This window comes from Telmatherina bonti (genome assembly GCF_933228915.1).
Source record: "Telmatherina bonti genome assembly, chromosome: 17".
NCBI classification, from domain to species: domain Eukaryota; kingdom Metazoa; phylum Chordata; class Actinopteri; order Atheriniformes; family Telmatherinidae; genus Telmatherina; species Telmatherina bonti.
In genome coordinates, this window is record NC_136615.1 from 1,727,349 (window position 1) to 1,753,200 (window position 25,852).

A 25,852-nucleotide genomic window follows, 5' to 3' on the forward strand; every position below is an offset into this window, starting at 1 on the left:
TTCGCTCTGATGCGTCTAAAGTGGCGCGTGTGGTTCGCTCTGATGCGTCTAACGTGACGCGTGTGGTTCGCTCTGACGCGTCTAACGTGACGCGTGTGGTTCGCTCTGACGCGTCTAACGTGACGCGTGTGGTTCGCTCTGACGCGTATAACGTGACGCGTGTGGTTCGCTCTGACGCGTCTAACGTGACGCGTGTGGTTCGCTCTGACGCGTATAATGTGACGTGTGTGGTTCGCTCTGATGCGTATAATGTGACGCGTGTGGTTCACTCTGACACGTCTAAAGTGACGCGTGTGGTTCGCTCTGATGCGTCTAACGTGACACGTGTGGTTCGCTCTGATGCGTATAATGTGACACGTGTGGTTCGCTCTGATGCGTCTAACGTGACGCGTGTGGTTCGCTCTGACGCGTCTAACGTGACGCGTGTGGTTCACTCTGATGCGTCTAACGTGACGCGTGTGGTTCACTCTGATGCGTCTAAAGTGGCGCGTGTGGTTCGCTCTGATGCGTATAACGTGACGTGTGTGGTTCGCTCTGACGCGTATAACGTGACGCGTGTGGTTCGCTCTGACGGGTATAACGTGACGCGTGTGGTTCGCACTGATGCGTATAATGTGACGCGTGTAGTTCGCTCTGATGCGTCTAAAGTGGTGCGTGTGGTTCGCTCTGATGCGTATAATGTGACGCGTGTAGTTCGCTCTGATGCGTCTAAAGTGGTGCGTGCGGTTCGCTGCGATGCGTCTAACGTGACGCGTTTGGTTCGCTCTGATGCGTCTAAAGTGGCGCGTGCGGTTCGCTCTGACGTGTCTAACGTGACGCGTGTGGTTCGCTCTGACACATATATTGTGACGCGTGTGGTTCGCTCTGACGCGTCTAAAGTGACGCGTGCGGTTCGCTCTGATGCGTATAACGTGACGCGTGTGGTTCGCTCTGACGCGTCTAACGTGACGCGTGTGGTTCGCTCTGATGCGTATAACGTGACGCGTGTGGTTCGCTCTGACGCGTCTAACGTGACGCGTGTGGTTCGCTCTGATGCGTCTAACGTGACGCGTGTGGTTCGCTCTGATGCGTATAATGTGACGCGTGTGGTTCGCTCTGATGCGTCTAACGTGACGCGTGTGGTTCACTCTGACACGTCTAAAGTGACGCGTGCGGTTCGCTCCGACGCGTCTAAGGTGACGCGTGTGGTTTCGCTCTGATGCGTATAACGTGACGTGTGCGGTTCGCTCTGATGCGTATAATGTGACGCGTGTGGTTCGCTCTGATGCGTCTAACGTGACGCGTGTGGTTCACTCTGACACGTCTAAAGTGACGCGTGCGGTTCGCTCCGACGCGTCTAAGGTGACGCGTGTGGTTTCGCTCCGATGCGTCTAACGTGACGCGTTTGGTTCGCTCTGACGGGTATAACGTGACGCGTGTGGTTCGCTCTGATGCGTCTAAAGTGGCGCGTGTGGTTCGCTCTGATGCGTCTAACGTGACACGTGTGGTTCGCTCTGATGCGTATAATGTGACGCGTGTAGTTCGCTCTGATGCGTCTAAAGTGGTGCGTGTGGTTTGCTCTGATGCGTCTAACGTGACGCGTGTGGTTCGCTCTGACGAGTCCAAAGTGGCGCGTGCGGTTCGCTGCAATGCGTCTAACGTGACGCGTTTGGTTCGCTCTGATGCGTATAATGTGACGCGTGTAGTTCGCTCTGATGCGTCTAACGTGACGCGTGTGGTTCGCTCTGACGAGTCCAAAGTGGCGCGTGCGGTTCGCTGCAATGCGTCTAACGTGACGCGTTTGGTTCGTTCTGATGCGTCTAAAGTGGCGCGTGCGGTTCGCTCTGACGTGTCTAACGTGACGCGTGTGGTTCGCTCTGACACATATAATGTGACGCGTGTGGTTCGCTCTGACACGTATAATGTGACGCGTGTGGTTCGCTCTGATGCGTATAATGTGACGCGTGTAGTTCGCTCTGATGCGTCTAAAGTGGTGCGTGTGGTTCGCTCTGATGCGTCTAACGTGACGCGTGTGGTACGCTCTGACGAGTCCAAAGTGGCGCGTGCGGTTCGCTGCGATGCGTCTAACGTGACGCGTTTGGTTCGCTCTGATGCGTCTAAAGTGGCGCGTGTGGTTCGCACTGACACGTATAATGTGACGCGTGTGGTTCGCTCTGACACGTATAATGTGACGCGTGTGGTTCGCTCTGACACGTATAATGTGACGCGTGTGGTTCGCACTGACACGTATAACGTGACGCGTGTGGTTCGCACTGACACGTATAATGTGACGCGTGTGGTTTCCACTGACACGTATAACGTGACGCGTGTGGTTCGCACTGACACGTATAATGTGACGCGTGTGGTTCGCACTGACACGTATAACGTGACGCGTGTGGTTCGCACTGATGCGTATAATGTGACGCGTGTAGTTCGCTCTGATGCGTCTAAAGTGGCGCGTGTGGTTCGCTCTGATGCGTCTAACGTGACGCGTGTGGTTCGCTCTGATGCGTATAACGTGACGCGTGTGGTTCGCTCTGATGCGTATAATGTGACGCGTGTGGTTCGCTCTGACGAGTCTAATGTGACGCGTGTGGTTCGTTCTGATGAGTATAACGTGACGCGTGTGGTTCGCTCCGACGCGTCTAAAGTGACGCGTGTGGTTCGCTCTGATGCGTATAATGTGACGCGTGTGGTTCGCTCCGACGCGTATAATGTGACGCGTGCGGTTCGCTCTGACGCATCTAAAGTGACGCGTGCGGTTCGCTCCTACGCGTCTAAAGTGGCGCGTGCGGTTCGCTCTGACGTGTCTAACATGACGCGTGTGGTTTCGCTCTGACGTGTCTAACATGACGCGTGTGGTTTCGCTCTGACGTGTCTAACATGACGCGTGTGGTTCGCTCTGACACGTATAATGTGACGCGTGTGGTTCGCTCTGACACGTATAATGTGACGCGTGTGGTTCGCTCTGACGCGTCTAAAGTGACGCGTGTGGTTCGCTCTGACACGTATAATGTGACGCGTGTGGTTCGCTCTGACACGTATAATGTGACGCGTGTGGTTCGCTCTGACACGTATAATGTGACGCGTGTGGTTCGCTCTGATGCGTATAATGTGACGCGTGTGGTTCCCTCTGATGCGTCTAAAGTGGCGCGTGTGGTTCGCTCTGACGGGTATAACGTGACGCGTGTGGTTCGCTCTGATGCGTCTAACGTGACACGTGTGGTTCGCTCTGATGCGTATAATGTGACGCGTGTGGTTCGCTCTGATGCGTCTAACGTGACACGTGTGGTTCGCTCTGATGCGTATAATGTGACGCGTGTAGTTCGCTCTGATGCGTCTAAAGTGGCGCGTGTGGTTCGCTCTGATGCGTCTAACGTGACGCGTGTGGTTCGCTCTGACGCGTATAACGTGACGCGTGTGGTTCGCTCTGACGCGTCTAACGTGACGCGTTTGGTTCGCTCTGATGCGTCTAAAGTGGCGCGTGTGGTTCGCTCTGACGTGTCTAACGTGACGCGTGTGGTTCGCTCTGACACATATAATGTGACGCGTGTGGTTCGCACTGACACGTATAATGTGACGCGTGTGGTTCGCACTGACACGTATAATGTGACGCGTGTGGTTCCCACTGACACGTATAACGTGACGCGTGTGGTTCGCACTGACACGTATAATGTGACGCGTGTGGTTCGCACTGACACGTATAACGTGACGCGTGTGGTTCGCACTGATGCGTATAATGTGACGCGTGTAGTTCGCTCTGATGCGTCTAAAGTGGCGCGTGTGGTTCGCTCTGATGCGTCTAACGTGACGCGTGTGGTTCGCTCTGATGCGTATAACGTGACGCGTGTGGTTCGCTCTGATGCGTATAATGTGACGCGTGTGGTTCGCTCTGACGAGTCTAATGTGACGCGTGTGGTTCGTTCTGATGAGTATAACGTGACGCGTGTGGTTCGCTCCGACGCGTCTAAAGTGACGCGTGTGGTTCGCTCTGATGCGTATAATGTGACGCGTGTGGTTCGCTCCGACGCGTATAATGTGACGCGTGCGGTTCGCTCTGACGCATCTAAAGTGACGCGTGCGGTTCGCTCCTACGCGTCTAAAGTGGCGCGTGCGGTTCGCTCTGACGTGTCTAACATGACGCGTGTGGTTTCGCTCTGACGTGTCTAACATGACGCGTGTGGTTCGCTCTGACACGTATAATGTGACGCGTGTGGTTCGCACTGACACGTATAATGTGACGCGTGTGGTTCGCACTGACACGTATAACGTGACGTGTGTGGTTCGCACTGATGCGTATAATGTGACGCGTGTAGTTCGCTCTGATGCGTCTAAAGTGGCGCGTGTGGTTCGCTCTGATGCGTCTAACGTGACGCGTGTGGTTCGCTCTGATGCGTATAACGTGACGCGTGTGGTTCGCTCTGATGCGTATAATGTGACGCGTGTGGTTCGCTCTGACGAGTCTAATGTGACGCGTGTGGTTCGTTCTGATGAGTATAACGTGACGCGTGTGGTTCGCTCCGACGCGTCTAAAGTGACGCGTGTGGTTCGCTCTGATGCGTATAATGTGACGCGTGTGGTTCGCTCCGACGCGTATAATGTGACGCGTGCGGTTCGCTCTGACGCATCTAAAGTGACGCGTGCGGTTCGCTCCTACGCGTCTAAAGTGGCGCGTGCGGTTCGCTCTGACGTGTCTAACATGACGCGTGTGGTTTCGCTCTGACGTGTCTAACATGACGCGTGTGGTTCGCTCTGACACGTATAATGTGACGCGTGTGGTTCGCTCTGACACGTATAATGTGACGCGTGTGGTTCGCTCTGACGCGTCTAAAGTGACGCGTGCGGTTCGCTCCGACGCGTCTAAGGTGACGCGTGTGGTTTCGCTCTGACGTGTCTAACATGACGCGTGTGGTTCGCTCTGACACGTATAATGTGACGCGTGTGGTTCGCTCTGACACGTATAATGTGACGCGTGTGGTTCGCTCTGATGCGTATAATGTGACGCGTGTGGTTCCCTCTGATGCGTATAATGTGACGCGTGTGGTTTCGCTCTGATGCGTATAATGTGACGCGTGTGGTTCCCTCTGATGCGTCTAAAGTGGCGCGTGTGGTTCGCTCTGACGGGTATAACGTGACGCGTGTGGTTCGCTCTGATGCGTCTAAAGTGGCGCGTGTGGTTCGCTCTGATGCGTCTAACGTGACACGTGTGGTTCGCTCTGATGCGTATAATGTGACGCGTGTGGTTCGCTCTGATGCGTCTAACGTGACACGTGTGGTTCGCTCTGATGCGTATAATGTGACGCGTGTAGTTCGCTCTGATGCGTCTAAAGTGGCGCGTGTGGTTCGCTCTGATGCGTCTAAAGTGGCGTGTGTGGTTCGCTCTGATGCGTCTAACGTGACGCGTGTGGTTCGCTCTGACGCGTCTAACGTGACGCGTGTGGTTCGCTCTGACGCGTCTAACGTGACGCGTGTGGTTCGCTCTGACGCGTATAACGTGACGCGTGTGGTTCGCTCTGACGCGTCTAACGTGACGCGTGTGGTTCGCTCTGACGCGTATAATGTGACGTGTGTGGTTCGCTCTGATGCGTATAATGTGACGCGTGTGGTTCACTCTGACACGTCTAAAGTGACGCGTGTGGTTCGCTCTGATGCGTCTAACGTGACACGTGTGGTTCGCTCTGATGCGTATAATGTGACACGTGTGGTTCGCTCTGATGCGTCTAACGTGACGCGTGTGGTTCGCTCTGACGCGTCTAACGTGACGCGTGTGGTTCACTCTGATGCGTCTAACGTGACGCGTGTGGTTCACTCTGATGCGTCTAAAGTGGCGCGTGTGGTTCGCTCTGATGCGTATAACGTGACGTGTGTGGTTCGCTCTGACGCGTATAATGTGACGCGTGTGGTTCGCTCTGATGCGTATAATGTGACGCGTGTGGTTCGCTCTGACGCGTATAACGTGACGCGTGTGGTTCGCTCTGACGCGTATAATGTGACGCGTGTGGTTCGCTCTGATGCGTATAATGTGACGCGTGTGGTTCGCTCCGACGCGTATAATGTGACGCGTGTGGTTCGCTCTGACGCGTCTAAAGTGGCGCGTGTAGTTCGCTCTGATGCGTCTAACATGACGCGTGTGGTCCGCTCTGATGCGTCTAACATGACGCGTGTGGTTTCGCTCTGATGCGTCTAAAGTGGCGCGTGTGGTTCGCTCTGACGAGTCTAAAGTGACGCGTGTGGTTCGCTCTGACGAGTCTAAAGTGGTGCGTGTGGTTCGCTCCGACGCGTCTAAAGTGACGCGTGTGGTTCCCTCTGACGAGTCTAATGTGACGCGTGTGGTTCGCTCCGACGCGTCTAAAGTGACGCGTGTGGTTTCGCTCTGATGCGTCTAACGTGACGCGTGTGGTTCGCTCTGATGCGTATAATGTGACGCGTGTGGTTCGCTCAGATGCGTATAATGTGATGCGTGTGGTTCGCTCTGATGCGTATAATGTGACGCGTGTGGTTCACTCCGATGCGTATAATGTGACGCGTGTGGTTCGCTCCGTCGCGTCTAATGTGACGCGTGTGGTTCGCTCTGATGCGTCTAACGTGACGCGTTTGGTTCGCTCTGATGCGTATAATGTGACGCGTGTGGTTCGCTCTGATGCGTCTAATGTGACGCGTGTGGTTCGCTCTGATGCGTATAACTTGACGCGTTTGGTATCGGTCCGCAGCGTCGAATGTGGCGCGTGTGGTTTCGTTCTGACGCGTCCTAAGTGACGCGTGTGGTTCGCTCTGACGCGTATAACGTCGGATCCCCGTTCTTTCTGCCGTCCGACATATATAATGTAGACTATTTTCCATTAAAACCAAGCAAAAAATTTAAATAAATATATCACAGAAAATGAAATAAAAAAAAAAAAAAAAAATATATATATATATATATATATATATATATATGCTAGCATATAAATAATTTACAGAATTTAATTTTGTTCACAGATATTACTGACAATGTTATCTTTATCTATTCAAGAGATATTTGTTCATTAACAGTTTTCTATCTTTTATAGTAATATCTATTTCTAAGTGTTTGGGGCGAAAGCTCTATACGTGTTTTGTTTGGTTGTTTTATTTACAATAGCTAATTGTCTCTGACTTCTGACAGCGAGTCTTGCGGTCTAACTGTGACTTTCAGAACTGAAACATGATTCTTTGAAAAGAACGTGGGGTTTTACTGGAGATACATTTTGTACAAATATCACTGATGAATGAAAATTATGTCTTTTACCTTTCACCAGTCTGATCTTTATGCATTTTAAACACATTTTTTTCTAATGTGACAACCAAGAACAAAATGAGCTGCTTGAAGGTTTCTAAATGTCTGTTGAGGCGTGAGACCCGACCACTGAGCAGTCAAGATTTGACCAAATTAAAGCTTTTATTTTTTAACCTGATTGATTTTTGTGACAGATGAGATGACAGACACAACTTCCTGTTTTAGTAATGAATTTATTTATGTATTATTCTAATATTTTGTCCGTTTTCAGCCTTAACTGAAGGTTTTTACTTACGCTGTAATGAGAAGCAGTCACCAGACAGAGGCTTTTAGATGCATTCATAACAAGTTTGTGTTTTACCCAGTTTACAACGGCTTTTACATCTTCATCTAAATCTAAATCTGAATCTGACTCCTCGAAGGTCCGTGCAGATGTGTAGAAGGTCGAGTCATCAGCATAAATTCCAGTTTGTATTTCTCACAACAAGCAGCAGGTTGTCAGTAAACATCTCGCAGTGCACTCACCAGGAAAACTAAACTGGTCCTTTCTGTTCGGGAGCTCCTCGTCAGGACAATGCCGACCCCTCAAACACAACATTCACCTTTTTCCAACAATAAATTGTGTTGAATTAAATCAAAAGCTGCAGAAAAACACAACATAAGAGCAACTATTTTCCATTTCCGTCAGCAGCCGTATGAACTGACTCTAAAGTCTGTCAGGAAAACATTGACAGAAAAGTAATTTTATTATTTTATTCATTGCAGTTCGGAGGCTGTTTGCTCCTGAAAATGGCAATTTCTTATCTTTCAGTACTGGAATCATCCTTGACGCTGGAAATGACGTATTTATCACCTGACAGGTTTCATGCAGCATCAATCAAATCAAATGATTTATTTTCTATTCTACAGTCATTTTGTTGACACTTTTATCCAAATGTTATTTCAAATGTTAATTTTGGTCAGGTGTGTTGGAGCAGGGAAACAATGAAAACCCGGAGTTTGAGACCGCTGGGTTAGACTCTGGACTGATCAGTGATCAGGAATGAGCATCCTGATCGATCAGGAGCTTTTATTTTGAAAAGCCCCGGTCGGATTTTGTGGTGACGTGGAAAACAGCTTCCGGTACGTGTTGAGCCGGAACTCCACGTCGGCAGTCAGAACGGACCGAACCGGACTCCAGCAGAACCAGACCTAAACACCTGTCGCAAAATGGCGGACGAGGCCACGCGCAAGGCGGTGTCGCAGATCCCGCTCCTGAAGACGCACGCGGGGCCGCGGGACCGCGCGCTCTGGCCGCAGCGGCTGAAAGAGGAGTACCAGGCTCTGATCCGGTTCGTGGAGCAGAACAAGGCGCAGGACAACGACTGGTTCCGTTTGGAGTCCAACGCGGACGGCACGCGCTGGACCGGCACGTGCTGGTTCATCCACGAGCTGCTGCGCTACGAGTTCCGGCTCGAGCTCGACATCCCGGTGACGTACCCGGACACCGCGCCCGAGCTGGCGGTTCCGGACCTGGACGGTAAAACCGCCAAGATGTACCGCGGCGGGAAGATCTGCCTCACCGAACACTTCGCGCCGCTGTGGGCGCGCAACGCGCCGCGCTTCGGGCTCGCGCACCTCATGGCGCTCGGGCTCAGTCCGTGGCTCGCGGTGGAGGTCCCGGACCTGGTCAGCAAGGGGCTCGTGGTTCACAAGGAGCGGCCGCGCGAGGCGTCGGAGTGACGTCACCGACAGCGGAACTGAGACGGAGAATAAATGATGATGGCGTCATGAGATTATTTGCTTTTATCCTTATTGAAAATGAATAAATTCTGGTCCTGAAGCGGGATCTGAGACCAGGTCCAGGTCCCAGGTAGACCTGGTGGGATCTGAGACCAGGTCCAGGTCCCAGGTAGACCTGGTGGGATCTGAGACCAGGTCCAGGTCCCAGGTAGACCTGGTGGGATCTGAGACCAGGTCCAGGTCCCAGGTAGACCTGGTGGGATCTGAGACCAGGTCCAGGTCCAAGGTAGACCTGGTGGGATCTGAGACCAGGTCCAGGTCCAAGGTAGACCTGGTGGGATCTGAGACCAGGTCCAGGTCCCAGGTAGACCTGGTGGGATCTGAGACCAGGTCCAGGTCCCAGGTAGACCTGGTGATCTGAGACCAGGTCCAAGGTAGACCTGGTGGGATCTGAGACCAGGTCCAGGTCCCAGGTAGACCTGGTGGGATCTGAGACCAGGTCCAGGTCCCAGGTAGACCTGGTGGGATCTGAGACCAGGTCCAGGTCCCAGGTAGACCTGGTGGGATCTGAGACCAGGTCCAAGGTAGACCTGGTGGGATCTGAGACCAGGTCCGGATAGATCTGGTGGGATCTGAGACCAGGTCCAAGGTAGACCTGGTGGGATCTGAGACCAGGTCCAGGTCCCAGGTAGACCTGGTGGGATCTGAGACCAGGTCCAGGTCCCAGGTAGACCTGGTGGGATCTGAGACCAGGTCCAGGTCCCAGGTAGACCTGGTGGGATCTGAGACCAGGTCCAAGGTAGACCTGGTGGGATCTGAGACCAGGTCCGGATAGATCTGGTGGGATCTGAGACCAGGTCCAAGGTAGACCTGGTGGGATCTGAGACCAGGTCCGGATAGATCTGGTGGGATCTGAGACCAGGTCCTGGGTAGACCTGGGGGGATCTGAGACCAGGTCCAGGTCCCAGGTAGACCTGGGGGGATCTGAGGCCAGGTCCAGGTCCCGGGTAGCCCTGGCGGGATCTGAGACCCAAGTCCCAGGTAGACCCGAGTCTTTACAGAAGAGATAAGCATGTTTACAGTATAAATACAGGTTTACAGCAGGAATAAATATGTTTACAGTAGAAATAAACATGTTTACAGAAGAAATAAACACGTTTACAGCAGAAATAAAAAAAAATTACTACAGGAATAAACATGTTTACAGCAGGAATAAACATGTTTACAGTAGAAATAAACATGTTTACAGCAGGAATAAACATGTTTACAGTAGAAATAAACATGTTTACAGCAGAAATAAATATGTTTACAGTAGAAATAACCATGTTTACAGCAGAAATAAAAAATTTTACTACAGGAATAAACATGTTTACAGCAGGAATAAACATGTTTACAGTAGAAATAACCATGTTTACAGCAGAAATAAAAAAATTTACTACAGGAATAAACATGTTTACAGCAGGAATAAACATGTTTACAGTAGAAATAAACATGTTTACAGCAGGAATAAATATGTTTACAGTAGAAATAAACATGTTTACAGCAGGAATAAACATGTTTACAGTAGAAATAAACATGTTTACAGCAGGAATAAATATGTTTACAGTAGAAATAAACATGTTTACAGTAGAAATAAACACGTTTACAGCAGAAAGAAACATGTTTACAACAGAAATAAACATGTTTACAGTAGAAATACACATGTTTACAGCAGGAATAAACATGTTTACAGTAGAAATAACCATGTTTACAGCAGAAATAAAAACATTTACTACAGGAATAAACATGTTTACAGCAGGAATAAACATGTTTACAGTAGAAATAACCATGTTTACAGGAGAAATAAAAAAAATTACTACAGAAATAAACATGTTTACAGCAGGAATAAACATGTTTACAGTAGAAATAAACATGTTTACAGTAGAAATAAACACGTTTACAGCAGAAAGAAACATGTTTACAGCAGGAATAAATATGTTTACAGTAGAAATAAACATGTTTACCGTAGAAATAAACACGTTAACAGCAGAAAGAAACACGTTTACAACAGAAATAAACATGTTTACAGTAGAAATACACATGTTTACAGCGGGAATAAACATGTTTACAGCAGGAATAAATATGTTTACAGTAGAAATAAACATGTTTACAGAAGAAATAAACATGTTTACAGCAGAAATAAATATGTTTACAGTAGAAATAACCATGTTTACAGCAGAAATAAAAAATTTTACTACAGGAATAAACATGTTTACAGCAGGAATAAACATGTTTACAGTAGAAATAAACATGTTTACAGTAGAAATAAACACGTTTACAGCTTAAACATGTTTACAACAGAAATAAACATGTTTACAGTAGAAATAAACATGTTTACAGTAGAAATAAACACGTTTACAGCAGAAAGAAACATGTTTACAGCAGGAATAAATATGTTTACAGTAGAAATAAACATGTTTACCGTAGAAATAAACACGTTAACAGCAGAAAGAAACACGTTTACAACAGAAATAAACATGTTTACAGTAGAAATACACATGTTTACAGCGGGAATAAACATGTTTACAGCAGGAATAAATATGTTTACAGTAGAAATAAACATGTTTACAGAAGAAATAAACATGTTTACAGCAGAAATAAATATGTTTACAGTAGAAATAACCATGTTTACAGCAGAAATAAAAAATTTTACTACAGGAATAAACATGTTTACAGCAGGAATAAACATGTTTACAGTAGAAATAAACATGTTTACAGTAGAAATAAACACGTTTACAGCTTAAACATGTTTACAACAGAAATAAATATGTTTACAGCAGAAATAAACGTGTTTAGAGCCTGGTACAAAAATCCATTTCAGGTTTAATAGGTCAGGTTTACCTTCATGACAACTGTGGGGGGAATGAAATGTTTTTCTAACTCGCCCGTTTAAAATTAATTTAATTTCGAAGTTTGGCATATTTAGGGGCGTGTCCTTTTGATTGACATGTACCTGATCTCCCGGTTCAAATCAAAAGAACGTAGAACAACCGCGGTTTTTAGCCAGTTAACAACGTGACTTAGCTTTAGCCCGCTAACTTCCATTAGCTGGGTAGCTCTTGTTATCTCTGGGTTTGCTTGGTTAGCTCTTAGCTACAGGCAGCTCCGAGTTCGTTCGATGTTAAACATCCACCCTCATACGTCATTTGCAAAAACAGTGACTCAATCCTGAGGACACCAAGCCGGATCCCCTCAACACCTCGGCTGCACGTAGAAATTCTGTCCATATAAGTTATGAACAGAATCAGTGATAAAGAGCAGCCTCGGCGGAGTCCAACCCTCACTGGAAACGAATCCGACTGACTGCCGGCAATGTGGACCAAGCTCTGACACCTGTCGTACAGGGACCGGACAGCTTGTACAAGGGGGTCCGGTACCTCATAATCCCGAGTACCCCCAAAGGAGCCCCCGGCGGACATGGTCGAACGCCTTCTCCAAGCCCATGACAGACCCTCCTCTCCAGGACTCCTGAATAAACCTTACCAGGGAGGCTGAGAAGTGTGATTCCCCTGTAATTGGAACACACCCTTCGGCCACCACCCCAGTCTGCCAATCCGGCAGCACTGTCCCCGATGTCCACACGATGCTGCAGAGGCGTGTCAGCCAGGACAGCCCCACATAAGGGCTACCGACCCACAACGTCCCGAGTTAAGGTCAGCAGCTCCCCATCTCCACTGTACACAGTATTGATGGAGCACTGCTTCCCCCTCCTGAGCCGCCGGATGGTGGACTAGAATCTCCTCGAAGCCGTCCGGAAGTCTTTCTCCATGGCCTCGCCGAACTCCTCCCATGCCCGAGTTTTTGCCTCGGCAACGGCCGAAGCCGCATGCCGCTTAGCCCGTCGGTACCCATCAGCTGCCTCCAGAGTCCCACAGGCCAAGAAGGCCCGATAGGACTCCTTCTTCAGCTTGACGGCATCCCTCACTGCTGGTGTCCACCAACGAGTCCTGGGATTACCGCCACGACAGGCACCAACGACCTTACAGCCACAGCTCCGGCTGGCCGCCTCAGCAATAGAGGCACGGAACACATTCAGCCCATTCAGACTCAATGTCTCCCGCCTCAATCAGGACATGGTTGAAGCTGTGTTGAAGGTGGAAGTTGAAGCTCGCTCTGACGGGGGACTCAGCCAGACGTTCCCAGCAGACCTAGTGTCTTGGGGTCTCAGATCTAAAAACGTAAGACCCCCAATTCATGTGGGTTTTGATCAGTCCAAGTGTGAAAGCAAAAAGACCAGTGATCAAAGAGACTGGTGGTTTTCTTAGAGAAACGTAGACTAGTGTTCCCCCGCTGTCACACCGAGACGTCGCCTGAAGGTCGCTGTTTGGTGGGTTTCTTAAAGGAACGTAGACCAGTGTCCCCCATGGATACACCGAGACGTTGCCTGAATGTCACTGTTTAGTGGGTTTCTTAGAGACACGTAGACTAGCATTCCCTGCAGTTACACCGAGACGTCGCGTGAAGGTCACCATTTGGTGGGTTTCTTCAAGAAACGTAGACGAGCGTCCCCCACGGTTAGACCGAGACATAGCCTGAAGGTCACCGTTTGGTGGGTTTCTTCAAGAAACGTAGACTAGCGTCCCCCGCGGGTACACCGAGAAGTTGCCTGAAGTTCACTGTTTGGTGGGTTTTTCACTTCAGATTAAACTCTGACTTAAGTCATAGAATCAGCTTGTATGAGCAGTTTTCATTTTTAAATTAAGAGACAAACTAGATGCTTTAGAGCAGACCTCCTATCGGGGTTCTATGAACCAGTGATTTATCTTTTAGATTGATTTATTTTAAACCCTTTGTTAAAATGATTGTTCCTAGCATGTTTGAGGAATTTTCATTCGCAATGCTAACAATTGTGTTGCTAATGAGAGGTTTGGAGAACATGACCAAACTGCTCTGATCCACAATCCTGCCCAGCTCGCGGCGGTCTGGCACCGCACCGGGGCATAAAAAAACTCAACAACAACAAAAGAACAAAACAAACAAACAAAACAATCATGGAAAATGCCGCACATGCTCAGTAGGTGGCGGCACAACACGTGACCCCTGAATTTCAGCAGCAGCAGCAGAAGAAGAAGAAGAAGAAGAAGAAGAAGAAGAAGACGGTACTGCAACGCAGTCCGCCATTTGCTGCCTTCTCGTTGTTTTTGTCTTTTACACATTAAAACTCGTTACAAATCGGTAGAAATAGGTAAGAACTCGGTTGTTTTTCAGCGCGAGGCAGCTGGACGTCACAGCGTGCGTCATGGCGGCCGACAGGCGCGAGGACAAAGGTGGGATTGCGCACTGTCTGTTGGCATTGGTTTGTGTGAATGATTGGTTATTGCTGACTTATTGATGGGTTACCGATCATGTCATGGCTCGCGCGTCCCCGTGTTATTGATCAGCAGCTAATACAGCAACGCGTCTTTCTATGGCAAGCCAGAGTAGTCAAAATTCACCCTTAAACAGCGCGTTTGCATTGCAACGGCGTTAAAAGCCTAAAATACGCATGTTCTTCGTCACAAAACGGCGTTAAAAGCCTTAAATACTGTTTTTTCCCCCAACAAAACGGCGTTAAAAGCCTAAAATACTGTTTTTTTCCCCCAACAAAACGGCGTTAAAAGCCTAAAATACGCATGTTCTTCGTCACAAAACGGCGTTAAAAGCCTTAAATACTGTTTTTTTCCCCCAACAAAACGGCGTTAAAAGCCTAAAATACGCATGTTCTTCGTCACAAAACGGCGTTAAAAGCCTTAAATACTGTTTTTTTTTTCCCCCAACAAAACGGCGTTAAAAGCCTAAAATACGCAGTTTTTCTTTACAAAACTGCTTCAAAAGCCTAAAATACGCATGTTCTTCGTCACAAAACGGCGTTAAAAGCCTTAAATACTGTTTTTTTCCCCCAACAAAACGGCATTAAAAGCCTAAAATACGCATGTTCTTCGTCACAAAACGGCGTTAAAGCCTTAAATACTGTTTTTTTTCCCCAACAAAACGGCATTAAAAGCCTAAAATACGCATGTTCTTCGTCACAAAACGGCGTTAAAAGCCTTAAATACTGTTTTTTTTCCCCAACAAAACGGCGTTAAAAGCCTAAAATACGCATGTTCTTCGTCACAAAACGGCATTAAAAGCCTTAAATACTGTTTTTTTTCCCCAACAAAACGGCATTAAAAGCCTAAAATACGCAGTTTTTCTTTACAAAACGGCGTCAAAAGACTAAAATACGCAGTTTTTCTTCACAAAACGTTGTTAAAAGCCTAAATTGCGCAGATTTCCTTCACAAAATGGCGTTAGAAGCCTAAAACACGCAGTTTTCTTCACAAAATGGCGTTAAAAGCCTAAAATACAGTTTTTCTTCAGAAAACGGCGTTAAAAGCCTAAAACGCGCAGGTTTTCTTCACAAAATGGTGTTAGAAGCCTAAAACATGCAGTTTTCTTTACAAAATGGCGTTAAAAGCCTAAAATACACGGGTTTTCTTTGACAAAACGGTTTGAAAAGCCTAAAATATGCTGTTTTTCTTCACCAAACGGTGTCACGTTTAAAGGGACATTGTGTAACATTTACATCTGCCTGACGTCGGAATCGTCGCTACAATTCTAATGCATGCGCATTTTGGCACCTCACTGAAAAACAGGCATCGTAACGACGGTAGCCAACGTGAATCAAAAAGCAGCTCCAAATGGTAGCGTCTCCAGACGGTATCGCCTCCATGTCCAGGCGGTAGCGTCTCTAGACGGTAGCGCCTCCATGTCCAGGCGGTAGCGTCTCTAGACGGTAGCGCCTCCATGTCCAGGCGGTAGCGTCTCTAGACGGTATCGCCTCCACCTCCAGGCGGTAGCGTCTCTAGACGGTAGCGCCTCCACGTCCAGGCGGTAGCGTCTCTAGACGGTAGCGTCTCCATCTCCAGGCGGTAGCGTCTCTAGATGGTAGCGCCTCCACGTCCAGGCGGTAGCGTCTCTAGACTGTATCGCCTCCACCTCCAGGCGGTAGCGTCTCTAGACGGTAGCGTCTCCATCTCCAGGCGGTAGCGTCTCTAGACGGTAGCGCCTCCACGTCCAGGCGGTAGCGTCTCTAGACGGTAGTGTCTCCACGTCCAGGCGGTAGCGCCTCCATGTCCAGGCGGTAGTGTCTCTAGATGGTAGCGTCTCCATCTCCAGGCGGTAGCGCCTCCATGTCCAGACGGTAGCGTCTCTAGACGGTAGCGTCTCCATCTCCAGGCGGTAGCGTCTCTAGACCGTAGCGCCTCCATGTCCAGGCGGTAGCGTCTCTAGACGGTAGCGTCTCCACGTCCAGGCGGTAGCGTCTCTAGACGGTATCGCCTCCACCTCCAGGCGGTAGCGTCTCTAGACGGTAGCGTCTCCATCTCCAGGCGGTAGCGTCTCTAGACGGTAGTGTCTCCATCTCCAGGCGGTAGCGCCTCCATGTCCAGGCGGTAGTGTCTCTAGATGGTAGCGTCTCCATCTCCAGGCGGTAGCGTCTCTAGACGGTAGCGCCTCCATGTCCAGACGGTAGCGTCTCTAGACGGTAGCGTCTCCATCTCCAGGCGGTAGCGACTCTAGACGGTAGCGTCTCCATCTCCAGGCGGTTGCGTCTCTAGACGGTAGCGTCTCCATCTCCAGGCGGTAGCGCCTCCATGTCCAGACGGTATCGTCTCTAGACGGTAGCGTCTCCATCTCCAGGCGGTAGCGTCTATAGACCGTAGCGCCTCCATGTCCAGGCGGTAGCGTCTCTAGACGGTAGCGTCTCCACGTCCAGGCGGTAGCGTCTCTAGACGGTATCGCCTCCACCTCCAGGCGGTAGCGTCTCTAGACGGTAGCGTCTCCATCTCCAGGCGGTAGCGTCTCTAGACGGTAGTGTCTCCATCTCTAGACGGTATCGCCTCCATGTCCAGGCGGTAGTGTCTCTAGATGGTAGCGCCTCCATGTCCAGGCGGTAGCGTCTCTAGATGGTAGCGCCTCCACGTCCAGGCGGTAGCGTCTCTAGACTGTATCGCCTCCACCTCCAGGCGGTAGCGTCTCTAGACGGTAGCGTCTCCATCTCCAGGCGGTAGCGTCTCTAGACGGTAGCGCCTCCACGTCCAGGCGGTAGCGTCTCTAGACGGTAGTGTCTCCACGTCCAGGCGGTAGCGCCTCCATGTCCAGGCGGTAGTGTCTCTAGATGGTAGCGTCTCCATCTCCAGGCGGTAGCGCCTCCATGTCCAGACGGTAGCGTCTCTAGACGGTAGCGTCTCCATCTCCAGGCGGTAGCGTCTCTAGACCGTAGCACCTCCATGTCCAGGCGGTAGCGTCTCTAGACGGTAGCGTCTCCACGTCCAGGCGGTAGCATCTCTAGACGGTATCGCCTCCACCTCCAGGCGGTAGCGTCTCTAGACGGTAGCGTCTCCATCTCCAGGCGGTAGCGTCTCTAGACGGTAGTGTCTCCATCTCCAGGCGGTAGCGCCTCCATGTCCAGGCGGTAGTGTCTCTAGATGGTAGCGTCTCCATCTCCAGGCGGTAGCGTCTCTAGACGGTAGCGCCTCCATGTCCAGACGGTAGCGTCTCTAGACGGTAGCGTCTCCATCTCCAGGCGGTAGCGACTCTAGACGGTAGCGTCTCCATCTCCAGGCGGTTGCGTCTCTAGACGGTAGCGTCTCCATCTCCAGGCGGTAGCGCCTCCATGTCCAGACGGTATCGTCTCTAGACGGTAGCGTCTCCATCTCCAGGCGGTAGCGTCTATAGACCGTAGCGCCTCCATGTCCAGGCGGTAGCGTCTCTAGACGGTAGCGTCTCCACGTCCAGGCGGTAGCGTCTCTAGACGGTATCGCCTCCACCTCCAGGCGGTAGCGTCTCTAGACGGTAGCGTCTCCATCTCCAGGCGGTAGCGTCTCTAGACGGTAGTGTCTCCACCTCCAGGCGGTAGCGCCTCCATGTCCAGGCGGTAGTGTCTCTAGATGGTAGCGTCTCCATCTCCAGGCGGTAGCGTCTCTAGACGGTAGCGCCTCCATGTCCAGACGGTAGCGTCTCTAGACGGTAGCGTCTCCATCTCCAGGCGGTAGCGTCTCTAGACGGTAGCGTCTCCATCTCCAGGCGGTAGCGTCTCTAGACGGTAGCGTCTCCATCTCCAGGCGGTTGCGTCTCTAGACGGTAGCGTCTCCATCTCCAGGCGGTTGCGCCTCCATCTCCAGGCGGTTGCGCCTCCATCTCCAGGCGGTTGCGTCTCTAGACGGTAGCTCCTCCATCTCCAGACGGTAGCTCCTCCATCTCCAGGCGGTAGCGCCTCCATCGTCAGGCGGTAGCGTCTCTAGACAGTAGCTCCTCCATCTCCAGGCGGTTGCGCCTTCATCTCCTGGTGGTAGCGTCTCCTTCTCCAGACGGTAGCGTCTCCAGACGGTAGCTCCTCCATCTCCAGACGGTAGCTCCTCCATCTCCAGACGGTAGCTCCTCCATCTCCAGACGGTAGCTCCTCCATCTCCAGACGGTAGCTCCTCCATCTCCAGACGGTAGCGCCTCCATCTCCAGGCGGTAGCGTCTCTAGACGGTAGCTCCTTGATCTCCAGGCGGTTGCGCCTTCATCTCCTGGCGGTAGTGTCTCCTTCTCCAGACGGTAGCGTCTCCTTCTCCAGACGGTAGCGTCTCCTTCTCCAGACGGTAGCGTCTATAGACAGTAGCTCCTCCATCTCCAGACGGTAGCTCCTCCATCTCCCGGCCGGTAGCGTCTCCTTCTCCAGACGGTAGCTCCTCCATCTCCTGGTGGCAGCGTCTCTAGACAGTAGCTCCTCCATCTCCAGACGGTAGCGTCTCCTTCTCCAGACGGTAGCGTCTCCTTCTTCAGACGGTAGCGTCTCCTTCTCCAGACGGTAGCGTCTATAGACAGTAGCTCCTCCATCTCCAGGTGGTAGCGTCTCCTTCTCCAGACGGTAGCGTCTCCTTCTCCAGACGGTAGCGTCTCCTTCTCCAGACGGTAGCGTCTCCTTCTCCAGACGGTAGCGTCTATAGACAGTAGCTCCTCCATCTCCAGATGGTAGCTCCTCCATCTCCAGGCGGTAGCGCCTCCTTCTCCAGACGGTAGCGTCTCCAGACGGTACCGCCTCCATCTCCAGGCGGTAGCATCTCCAGGCGGTAGCTCCTCCATCTCCAGACGGTAGCTCCTCCGTCTCCAGACGGTAGCTCCTCCGTCTCCAGACGGTAGCTCCTCCGTCTCCAGACGGTAGCTCCTCCGTCTCCAGACGGTAGCTCCTCCGTCTCCAGACGGTAGCGCCTCTGTCTTCAGGCGGTAGCGCCTCCATCTCCAGATGGTAGCGTCTCCGTCTTCAGGCGGTAGCGTCTCTAGACGGTAGCTCCTCCACACCGTCGCGTCTCCACATTGTAGCGTCTCCACTTATACGGTATGACTGTCTGTGTTTCAGACGGCGAGCTCAACGTCTTGGAGGACCTGCTGACTGAAGCTCCAGATCAGGATGACGAGTTGTACAATCCTGAGTCGGAGCGTGACATCAGCGACAAGAAAGGTACTAAAGATAGTACCTACATGGTACTACACACTACTGCTCTAGGTAGGTTATATTGCATGACTGAGGACAGTACTATTGTGTCTCATGTAATTTTCTCCCTGGGTGTTGTCTTTCAGGAATGAAAAGGAAGAGCGAGCGCTCTGACAGCCAGGATATGAAGAGGCTCCGCTCTTCGTCAGGCCACACTTACACCAGGTCATCATCCTCGAATAAAAGAGGCCTTGGATCTTCGTTGACGTCCTCTAAGAAGGTGTCCAGCCCCCGTGGCCGTCACACCACCTCCTACCGTCACGACTACTTTGAGGAGCGAAAGGGCCGGCGAGGGCCCCGGGAGGGCCCCCGAAGTCGTGGAGATGATGGCCGCCGCCGAGATTCTCAGAGGGGAATAGAGGGTCTGAACCAGGTATGGAGACCACCATCGCTTTTCGGCCTGGCATATATACTTGCTGCTGGCGCGTCTGCCGACATATTACGGTGCTCACACATTCTCAGTGTACCTTTCGAACGTAGGCCACACATATTTATGAGGTAACGTGCCATGTGCGTGAGTGCATTAATGATTCGAATGCTAAAGACGCTCCTGCGACCATAAAAGGATAGTGATGAAGAGCGACTCTTGGAACTTGTTCACAACTACCTGCAACTTTATAATTGTCCCTCTCCGTTGCACAGTGATAAACGTCCATGCCTAGTTAGCAACAGATGGATAAACTGCTGTGTATCGAAATGCCAAGGAAATGCATTACTGGACTAGTTCAGAGTGCTCGTGCTGTGTACCGCCCCCTAGAGGTGACCTGCAGTATAAAACATTTTGGCCGCAGCACGCTTGCTGCAGATGTAGCTAAATGTTGCCGTAGAAGCATACGCAGCCAGTATACCCCAGCCCGTAGTCACACCTTCGCACTTCCTCCGTCTCGGAGGCAATCGCGCTCACTGTTCATGTTCAATTTGTAGAAGCTGCGGCATGAGGAACGCAGGGTAAGCCCCTCCCCTCACGATGAAGACAACCAATCAGAGGAAGACGGACCAGCAGAGTATGGCTCAGAGCAGGCATCGGGAAGTTCCTCCCCGGCTGCCTCCCACGTGGACGAAGAAGAAGAGGAGGATGATCAGGAGGAGGAAGACGAGGAGGGTATGGAGGAGGAAGACGAGGAGGAAGAGGAGGAGGAAGAAGAAGGAGAAAAAGAAGACGAGGAAGAGGAGGAAGAATACGATGATCGTCGAGTTGGTGGCGAGGGAAACGAGTATGACACTCGCAGTGAGGCCGGAGATTCACGCTCTGCCTCCTCTGTCAGCTTCTCTGACGACGGTGAATCGGCACACTCAGGCTCTGCCACTGAGGGATCAGGTAACCATGGCAACAGCCCTTTGAGGATGCTTGGCGTCCAGACGCCTGACCTACATGTTTTTCCCGTCAGGCTCAGAGAAGAAGCGTGAGAAGCTGTCGTCCTCGGTCCGAGCCGTTCGGAAGGGAATGGAAAGTAAGAGAAGAGTCCATTTTGTGCCACAGCAGGTTGACCTGCCTGATCAAGTTTTAATCAGTTTCTGTGTTGTTCCAGATCCCACCACAAGGCTGCGCTACATCCTCAGAGATGCTCGCTTCTTCCTCATCAAGAGCAACAACCATGAGAATGTTTCCCTGGCAAAGGCCAAGGTACCTTGCTCTCCCTATGTTGGTCTTTATGGTGGTCCTCATGGTGGTCCTCATGTTGGTCTTTATGGTGGTCCTCATGGTGGTCCTCATGTTGGTCTTTATGGTAGTCCTCATGTTGGTCTTTATGGTGGTCCTCATGTTGGTCTTTATGGTGGTAATCATGGTAGTCCTCATGTTGGTCTTTATGGTGGTCCACATGTTGGTCTTTATGGTGGTCCACATGTTGGTCTTTATGGTGGTCCTCATGTTGGTCTTTATGGTGGTCCTCATGTTGGTCTTTATGGTGGTCCTCATGTTGGTCTTTATGGTGGTCCTCATGTTGGTCTTTATGGTGGTAATCATGGTAGTCCTCATGGTGGTTATCATGGTAGTCCTTATGGTGGTCCTCATGTTGGTCTTTATGATGGTCCTCGTGGTGGTTATCATGGTAGTCCTCATGGTGGTTATCATGGTAGTCCTTATGGTGGTCCTCATGTTGGTCTTTATGATGGTCCTCATGGTGGTTATCATGGTAGTCCTTATGGTGGTCCTCATGTTGGTCTTTATGGTTGTCCTCATGTTGGTCTTTATGGTGGTAATCATGTTGGTCTTTATGGTGGTAATCATGTTGGTCTTTATGGTGGTAATCATGGTAGTCCTCATGTTGGTCTTTATGGTGGTCCTCATGTTGGTCTTTATGGTGGTCCTCATGTTGGTCTTTATGGTGGTAATCATGTTGGTCTTTATGGTGGTAATCATGTTGGTCTTTATGGTGGTCCTCATGTTGGTCTTTATGGTGGTCCTCATGTTGGTCTTTATGGTGGTCCTCATGGTGGTTATCATGGTAGTCCTCATGGTGGTTATCATGGTAGTCCTTATGGTGGTCCTCATGTTGGTCTTTATGATGGTCCTCATGGTGGTTATCATGGTAGTCCTTATGGTGGTCCTCATGTTGGTCTTTATGGTTGTCCTCATGTTGGTCTTTATGGTGGTAATCATGTTGGTCTTTATGGTGGTAATCATGTTGGTCTTTATGGTGGTAATCATGGTAGTCCTCATGTTGGTCTTTATGGTGGTCCTCATGTTGGTCTTTATGGTGGTCCTCATGTTGGTCTTTATGGTGGTAATCATGTTGGTCTTTATGGTGGTCCTCATGTTGGTCTTTATGGTGGTCCTCATGTTGGTCTTTATGGTGGTCCTCATGTTGGTCTTTATGGTGGTAATCATGGTAGTCCTCATGGTGGTTATCATGGTAGTTCTTATGGTGGTCCTCATGTTGGTCTTTATGGTGGTCCTCATGTTGGTCTTTATGGTGGTAATCATGTTGGTCTTTATGGTGGTCCTCATGTTGGTCTTTATGGTGGTCCTCATGTTGGTCTTTATGGTGGTAATCATGGTAGTCCTCATGGTGGTTATCATGGTAGTTCTTATGGTGGTCCTCATGTTGGTCTTTATGGTGGTCCTCATGTTGGTCTTTGTGGTTGTACCCATGATGGTCCTCATGGATGTCTTGAAGTTAGTCTTTATGGTGGTCCTCATGTTGGTCTTTATGGTGGTCCCAATGGTGGTCCCAATGGTGGTCCTCATGGTGGTCTTCATTTTGGTCTTCATTTTGGTTTTCATGCTGGTCTTTGGGGTGGTCTTCATGTTGGTCTTTCTCTTCGGTTTTCATGCTGGTCCTCAGGGTGGTCTTCATGCTGGTCGTCAGGGTGGTGTTCATTTTGGTTTTCATGCTGGTCCTCAGGGTGGTCTTCATTTTGGTTTTCAATGTGGTCTTCATTTTGGTCTTCATACTGGTTTTCATGTTGGTTAACTTGATGGTCCTCATGTTGGACCACATCTTGGTCCCTGCCCTACATCTGTTTCTGGTTTGTCTCAGTGTGAGTCCTCTTCAGGCTAATGAGCGTCCTCCTTACTTGTCCTACTGGTGTGTGGTGTCCACTAACTGGTGGATCTGGTTGTCCAGGGGGTCTGGTCCACGCTGCCGGTCAATGAGAAGAAGCTGAACGCGGCCTTCCGATCAGCTCGGAGTGTCATCCTCGTCTTCTCTGTGAGGGAAAGTGGAAAGTTCCAAGGTTGGAGCATCTACCTGTCCTACAGTTGTCCTCCCTTCTGTCCTCCAGGCTGAAAACTGATATTTGTCCTCTTCAGGTTTTGCCCGTTTGGCGTCCGAGTCTCATCATGGTGGATCTCCCATCCACTGGGTTCTTCCTGCAGGCATGAATGCCAAGATGTTGGGAGGAGTCTTCAAAATTGACTGGCTGTGCAGGTAAAGGACGTCTACCTGAACCGGCTGGGGGGCAAAGGACTGGGAAGAGGGTCAGTTTCCTCAGAAATGGAAGGAAAAGCCCAGTGCATCATGGGATATCCTGCAGCACTGTGGGCTCTAGTTTCCAGGGACACACAGGGACCCGACGGGTCCCGGCCGATGGGTGGGTCCAGGCCGCCGTGGACCTGACGGGTCCAGGCTGTACCGGTCCCGGACCAGGAGGCTGCCGTGGTCCCGGACCAGGAGGCTGCCGTGGTCCCGGACCAGGAGGCTGCCGTGGTCCCGGACCAGGAGGCCGCCGTGGTCCCGGACCAGGTTTTCTTACAGTTTGTGTTTTCAACAGGAGAGAGCTTCCTTTCATCAAGACGGCCCACCTGTCCAACCCCTGGAACGAGAACAAGCCAGTTAAAATTGGCCGTGACGGACAGGTGAGCTGGTTCTGGTTCTGGTCCTGGTCCTGGTTCTGGTTCTTCCCGTCCTCTGTGGGACTTTCTGACAGGTTGTTTCTGTTCCAGGAAATCCAAGGGGACGTCGGTGCTCAGCTCTGCGCTCTCTTCCCATTGGATGAGAATGTGGACGTTCACCAAGTGGCTCGCCGCGTTCGCCACGTGCGTCGCACGCCGTCAGAGCCACGGCCTCGAGGCCGACCGCCGCAGCGCGAACCTGGAAGGTTAGCCAACCATCAAGCAACTTCCCCCACATCCTGTTCTTCTTCTGCTGCGACCACGGCACCGGCTGACGGAGGTCCCAACTGGTGGCGGTGGTTCCCGTCCACAGCGTCCACCGGAGCGACGGCCCACTCTGTCAGGCAGGAAGTAGAAGTCAGCAGGTCTGGCGTCAGATTGAGTTTGATGCGAGCGTAGTTTGTTTCTGAGGAGCCGAGAAGGCCACGCCTCTTCTGAAGCTTTGGGTCTTTGCAGGACTTGGGGAGGTACAGGTAGTTGGACTGTGGCTGAAGTGGTCAGAGTAAACAACCTCATTGGCTGGACTGACAGAGGAGGGGCCAGGGAGGTAGAGCAGAAACACTGGTGTTCAGTTGCAGGTGGGTGGGGCTGGGGGCGGGGCTTCCTCACTGGAATAAGGTAAACTGCACAGAAGGACGGAATGCAAATCCTGGGGACTGACGGGATGAGCCCCCTCCTCTTATTACCCCCCCCCCCCCCCCCCCCCCCCCCCCACTCCCCCCACCACACACACACACACACACACACACACACATAAAAGGACAGTGCTCTCCCCCTCCTCCCCCACCATGCAGACACTGAATCAGGACTGAGAGCCTATTGGTCAGGATGGACTGCTGGTGTCTGAGGGGTGTCGCTCCACCTGATGAACTGAGCGTAGAGGTGAGTGGTGACCAGGAGGAGCAGGAGGAGGAATAATGGACACACCAATGGAAAGACGACAGAAGTTTGTCGTTTCCGTTTTCAGGACTGTTTGTCTGCAGGGGGCGGGTCTAAGCTCTCAGGGGGGCAGGGCTATTTGTGTTGATTGACAGGACTGCACCATCATCATCACCTTCATCACCCCTCACCCTTTCAGGGTTTGTTAAATGGACTGATGAGGAGGAAACAGTTGTTAGCCTTCGGTATGTTCCTCAGGTTCTAACTAATGTTCCACTTGTTCTCTCTGTGTGTGTGTGTGTGTGTGTGTGTGTGTGTGTTGGGGGGGGGGATACTCAGACCTGGATCTAGTCTGGACATATTGTAAGGGTAGCTGTCAATACCAGGAAGAGGTCCCAATAGAGAACCTGGATTGTTGTGGGACCGTGAATCGGGGTCAGGGCGGGGACCGTGAATCGGGGTCAGGGCGGGGACCGTGAATCGGGGTCAGGGCGGGGACCGTGAATCGGGGTCAGGGCGGGGACCGTGAATCGGGGTCAGGGCGGGGACCGTGAATCGGGGTCAGGGCGGGGACCGTGAATCGGGGTCAGGGCGGGGACCGTGAATCGGGGTCAGGGCGGGGACCGTGAATCGGGGTCAGGGCGGGGACCGTGACCGTTACAGAATCTCAGGGTCTCGGGTAGATCAGAACTCCACCAGCGCCAATCAGCAGAGTCCCGATCACCAATAATCTAAAGATGAAAACATTCTCCACGTCCTCAGAGGACAGAACCGCCAGACACATCGGTCTCCATCTGGCTCATGAGTCCTGAACGTATCCAACCAGCAGCGTCTCCTCAGGACATGCGGGCTCCCCTCTGCCCGATCTTCAGGTTGAGAAAATTTGATCAGTTGCATTGAGAGAGCAGCCGATCAGATCCATGATGTAGTTTGAATAAAGAGATGTAGAAAGCGTCTCCGAGTCAGACAGGACAAGCCGCAGGCCAGAGGGGAGGAGAGGCAGCAGAGAGAAAAGCCTTCGCTGAGAGCAAAGTGGAAAGCCAAAAGTTTGCCAATCTTGGTGTTCTCTGGCAACCGCCAAACGTCCTGCAGGGTGTTGGGCTGTTCCCCACGACGGGCTGTTCCCCCCGACGGGCTGTTCCC

General features: G+C 51.2%; 2 protein-coding genes across 5 annotated transcripts in view; both read left to right on the forward strand.

Moving 5' to 3' along the window:
* Positions 1-8,341: 8,341 nt before the first annotated feature.
* ufc1 (ubiquitin-fold modifier conjugating enzyme 1) lies at positions 8,342-9,012 on the forward strand. Its single transcript, XM_079257131.1, has one exon. It carries the CDS (start codon positions 8,444-8,446, stop codon positions 8,954-8,956), a length of 513 nt encoding a protein of 170 aa, XP_079113257.1. The 5' UTR covers positions 8,342-8,443; the 3' UTR covers positions 8,957-9,012.
* Positions 9,013-14,075: 5,063 nt separating this feature from the next.
* The window catches only part of ythdc1 (YTH N6-methyladenosine RNA binding protein C1), a 16,996-nt gene continuing 5,219 nt past the window's right edge, over positions 14,076-25,852 (forward strand). For 3 of the 4 annotated variants that reach the window (XR_013771646.1, XR_013771647.1, XM_079256087.1), the window contains exons 1-10: positions 14,076-14,262; positions 19,360-19,461; positions 19,581-19,867; positions 20,419-20,812; positions 20,883-20,945; positions 21,024-21,118; positions 23,064-23,172; positions 23,249-23,366; positions 23,710-23,794; positions 23,882-24,036. Coding sequence is in view for 2 of the 4 variants with exons in the window: in XM_079256087.1 (XP_079112213.1) it covers positions 14,235-14,262; positions 19,360-19,461; positions 19,581-19,867; positions 20,419-20,812; positions 20,883-20,945; positions 21,024-21,118; positions 23,064-23,172; positions 23,249-23,366; positions 23,710-23,794; positions 23,882-24,036 (1,436 nt within the window). In the remaining 2 variants the exon portion in view is untranslated. The remainder of the gene's footprint in view (positions 14,263-19,359; positions 19,462-19,580; positions 19,868-20,418; positions 20,813-20,882; positions 20,946-21,023; positions 21,119-23,063; positions 23,173-23,248; positions 23,367-23,709; positions 23,795-23,881; positions 24,037-25,852) is intronic. The other variant, XM_079256088.1, reaches the window with a different exon arrangement.

Excerpts from the sequence above, each read along its gene's own strand:
- ufc1 (XM_079257131.1), top strand. The coding sequence starts at position 8,444 with ATGGCGGACGAGGCCACGCGCAAGGCGGTGTCGCAGATCCCGCTCCTG.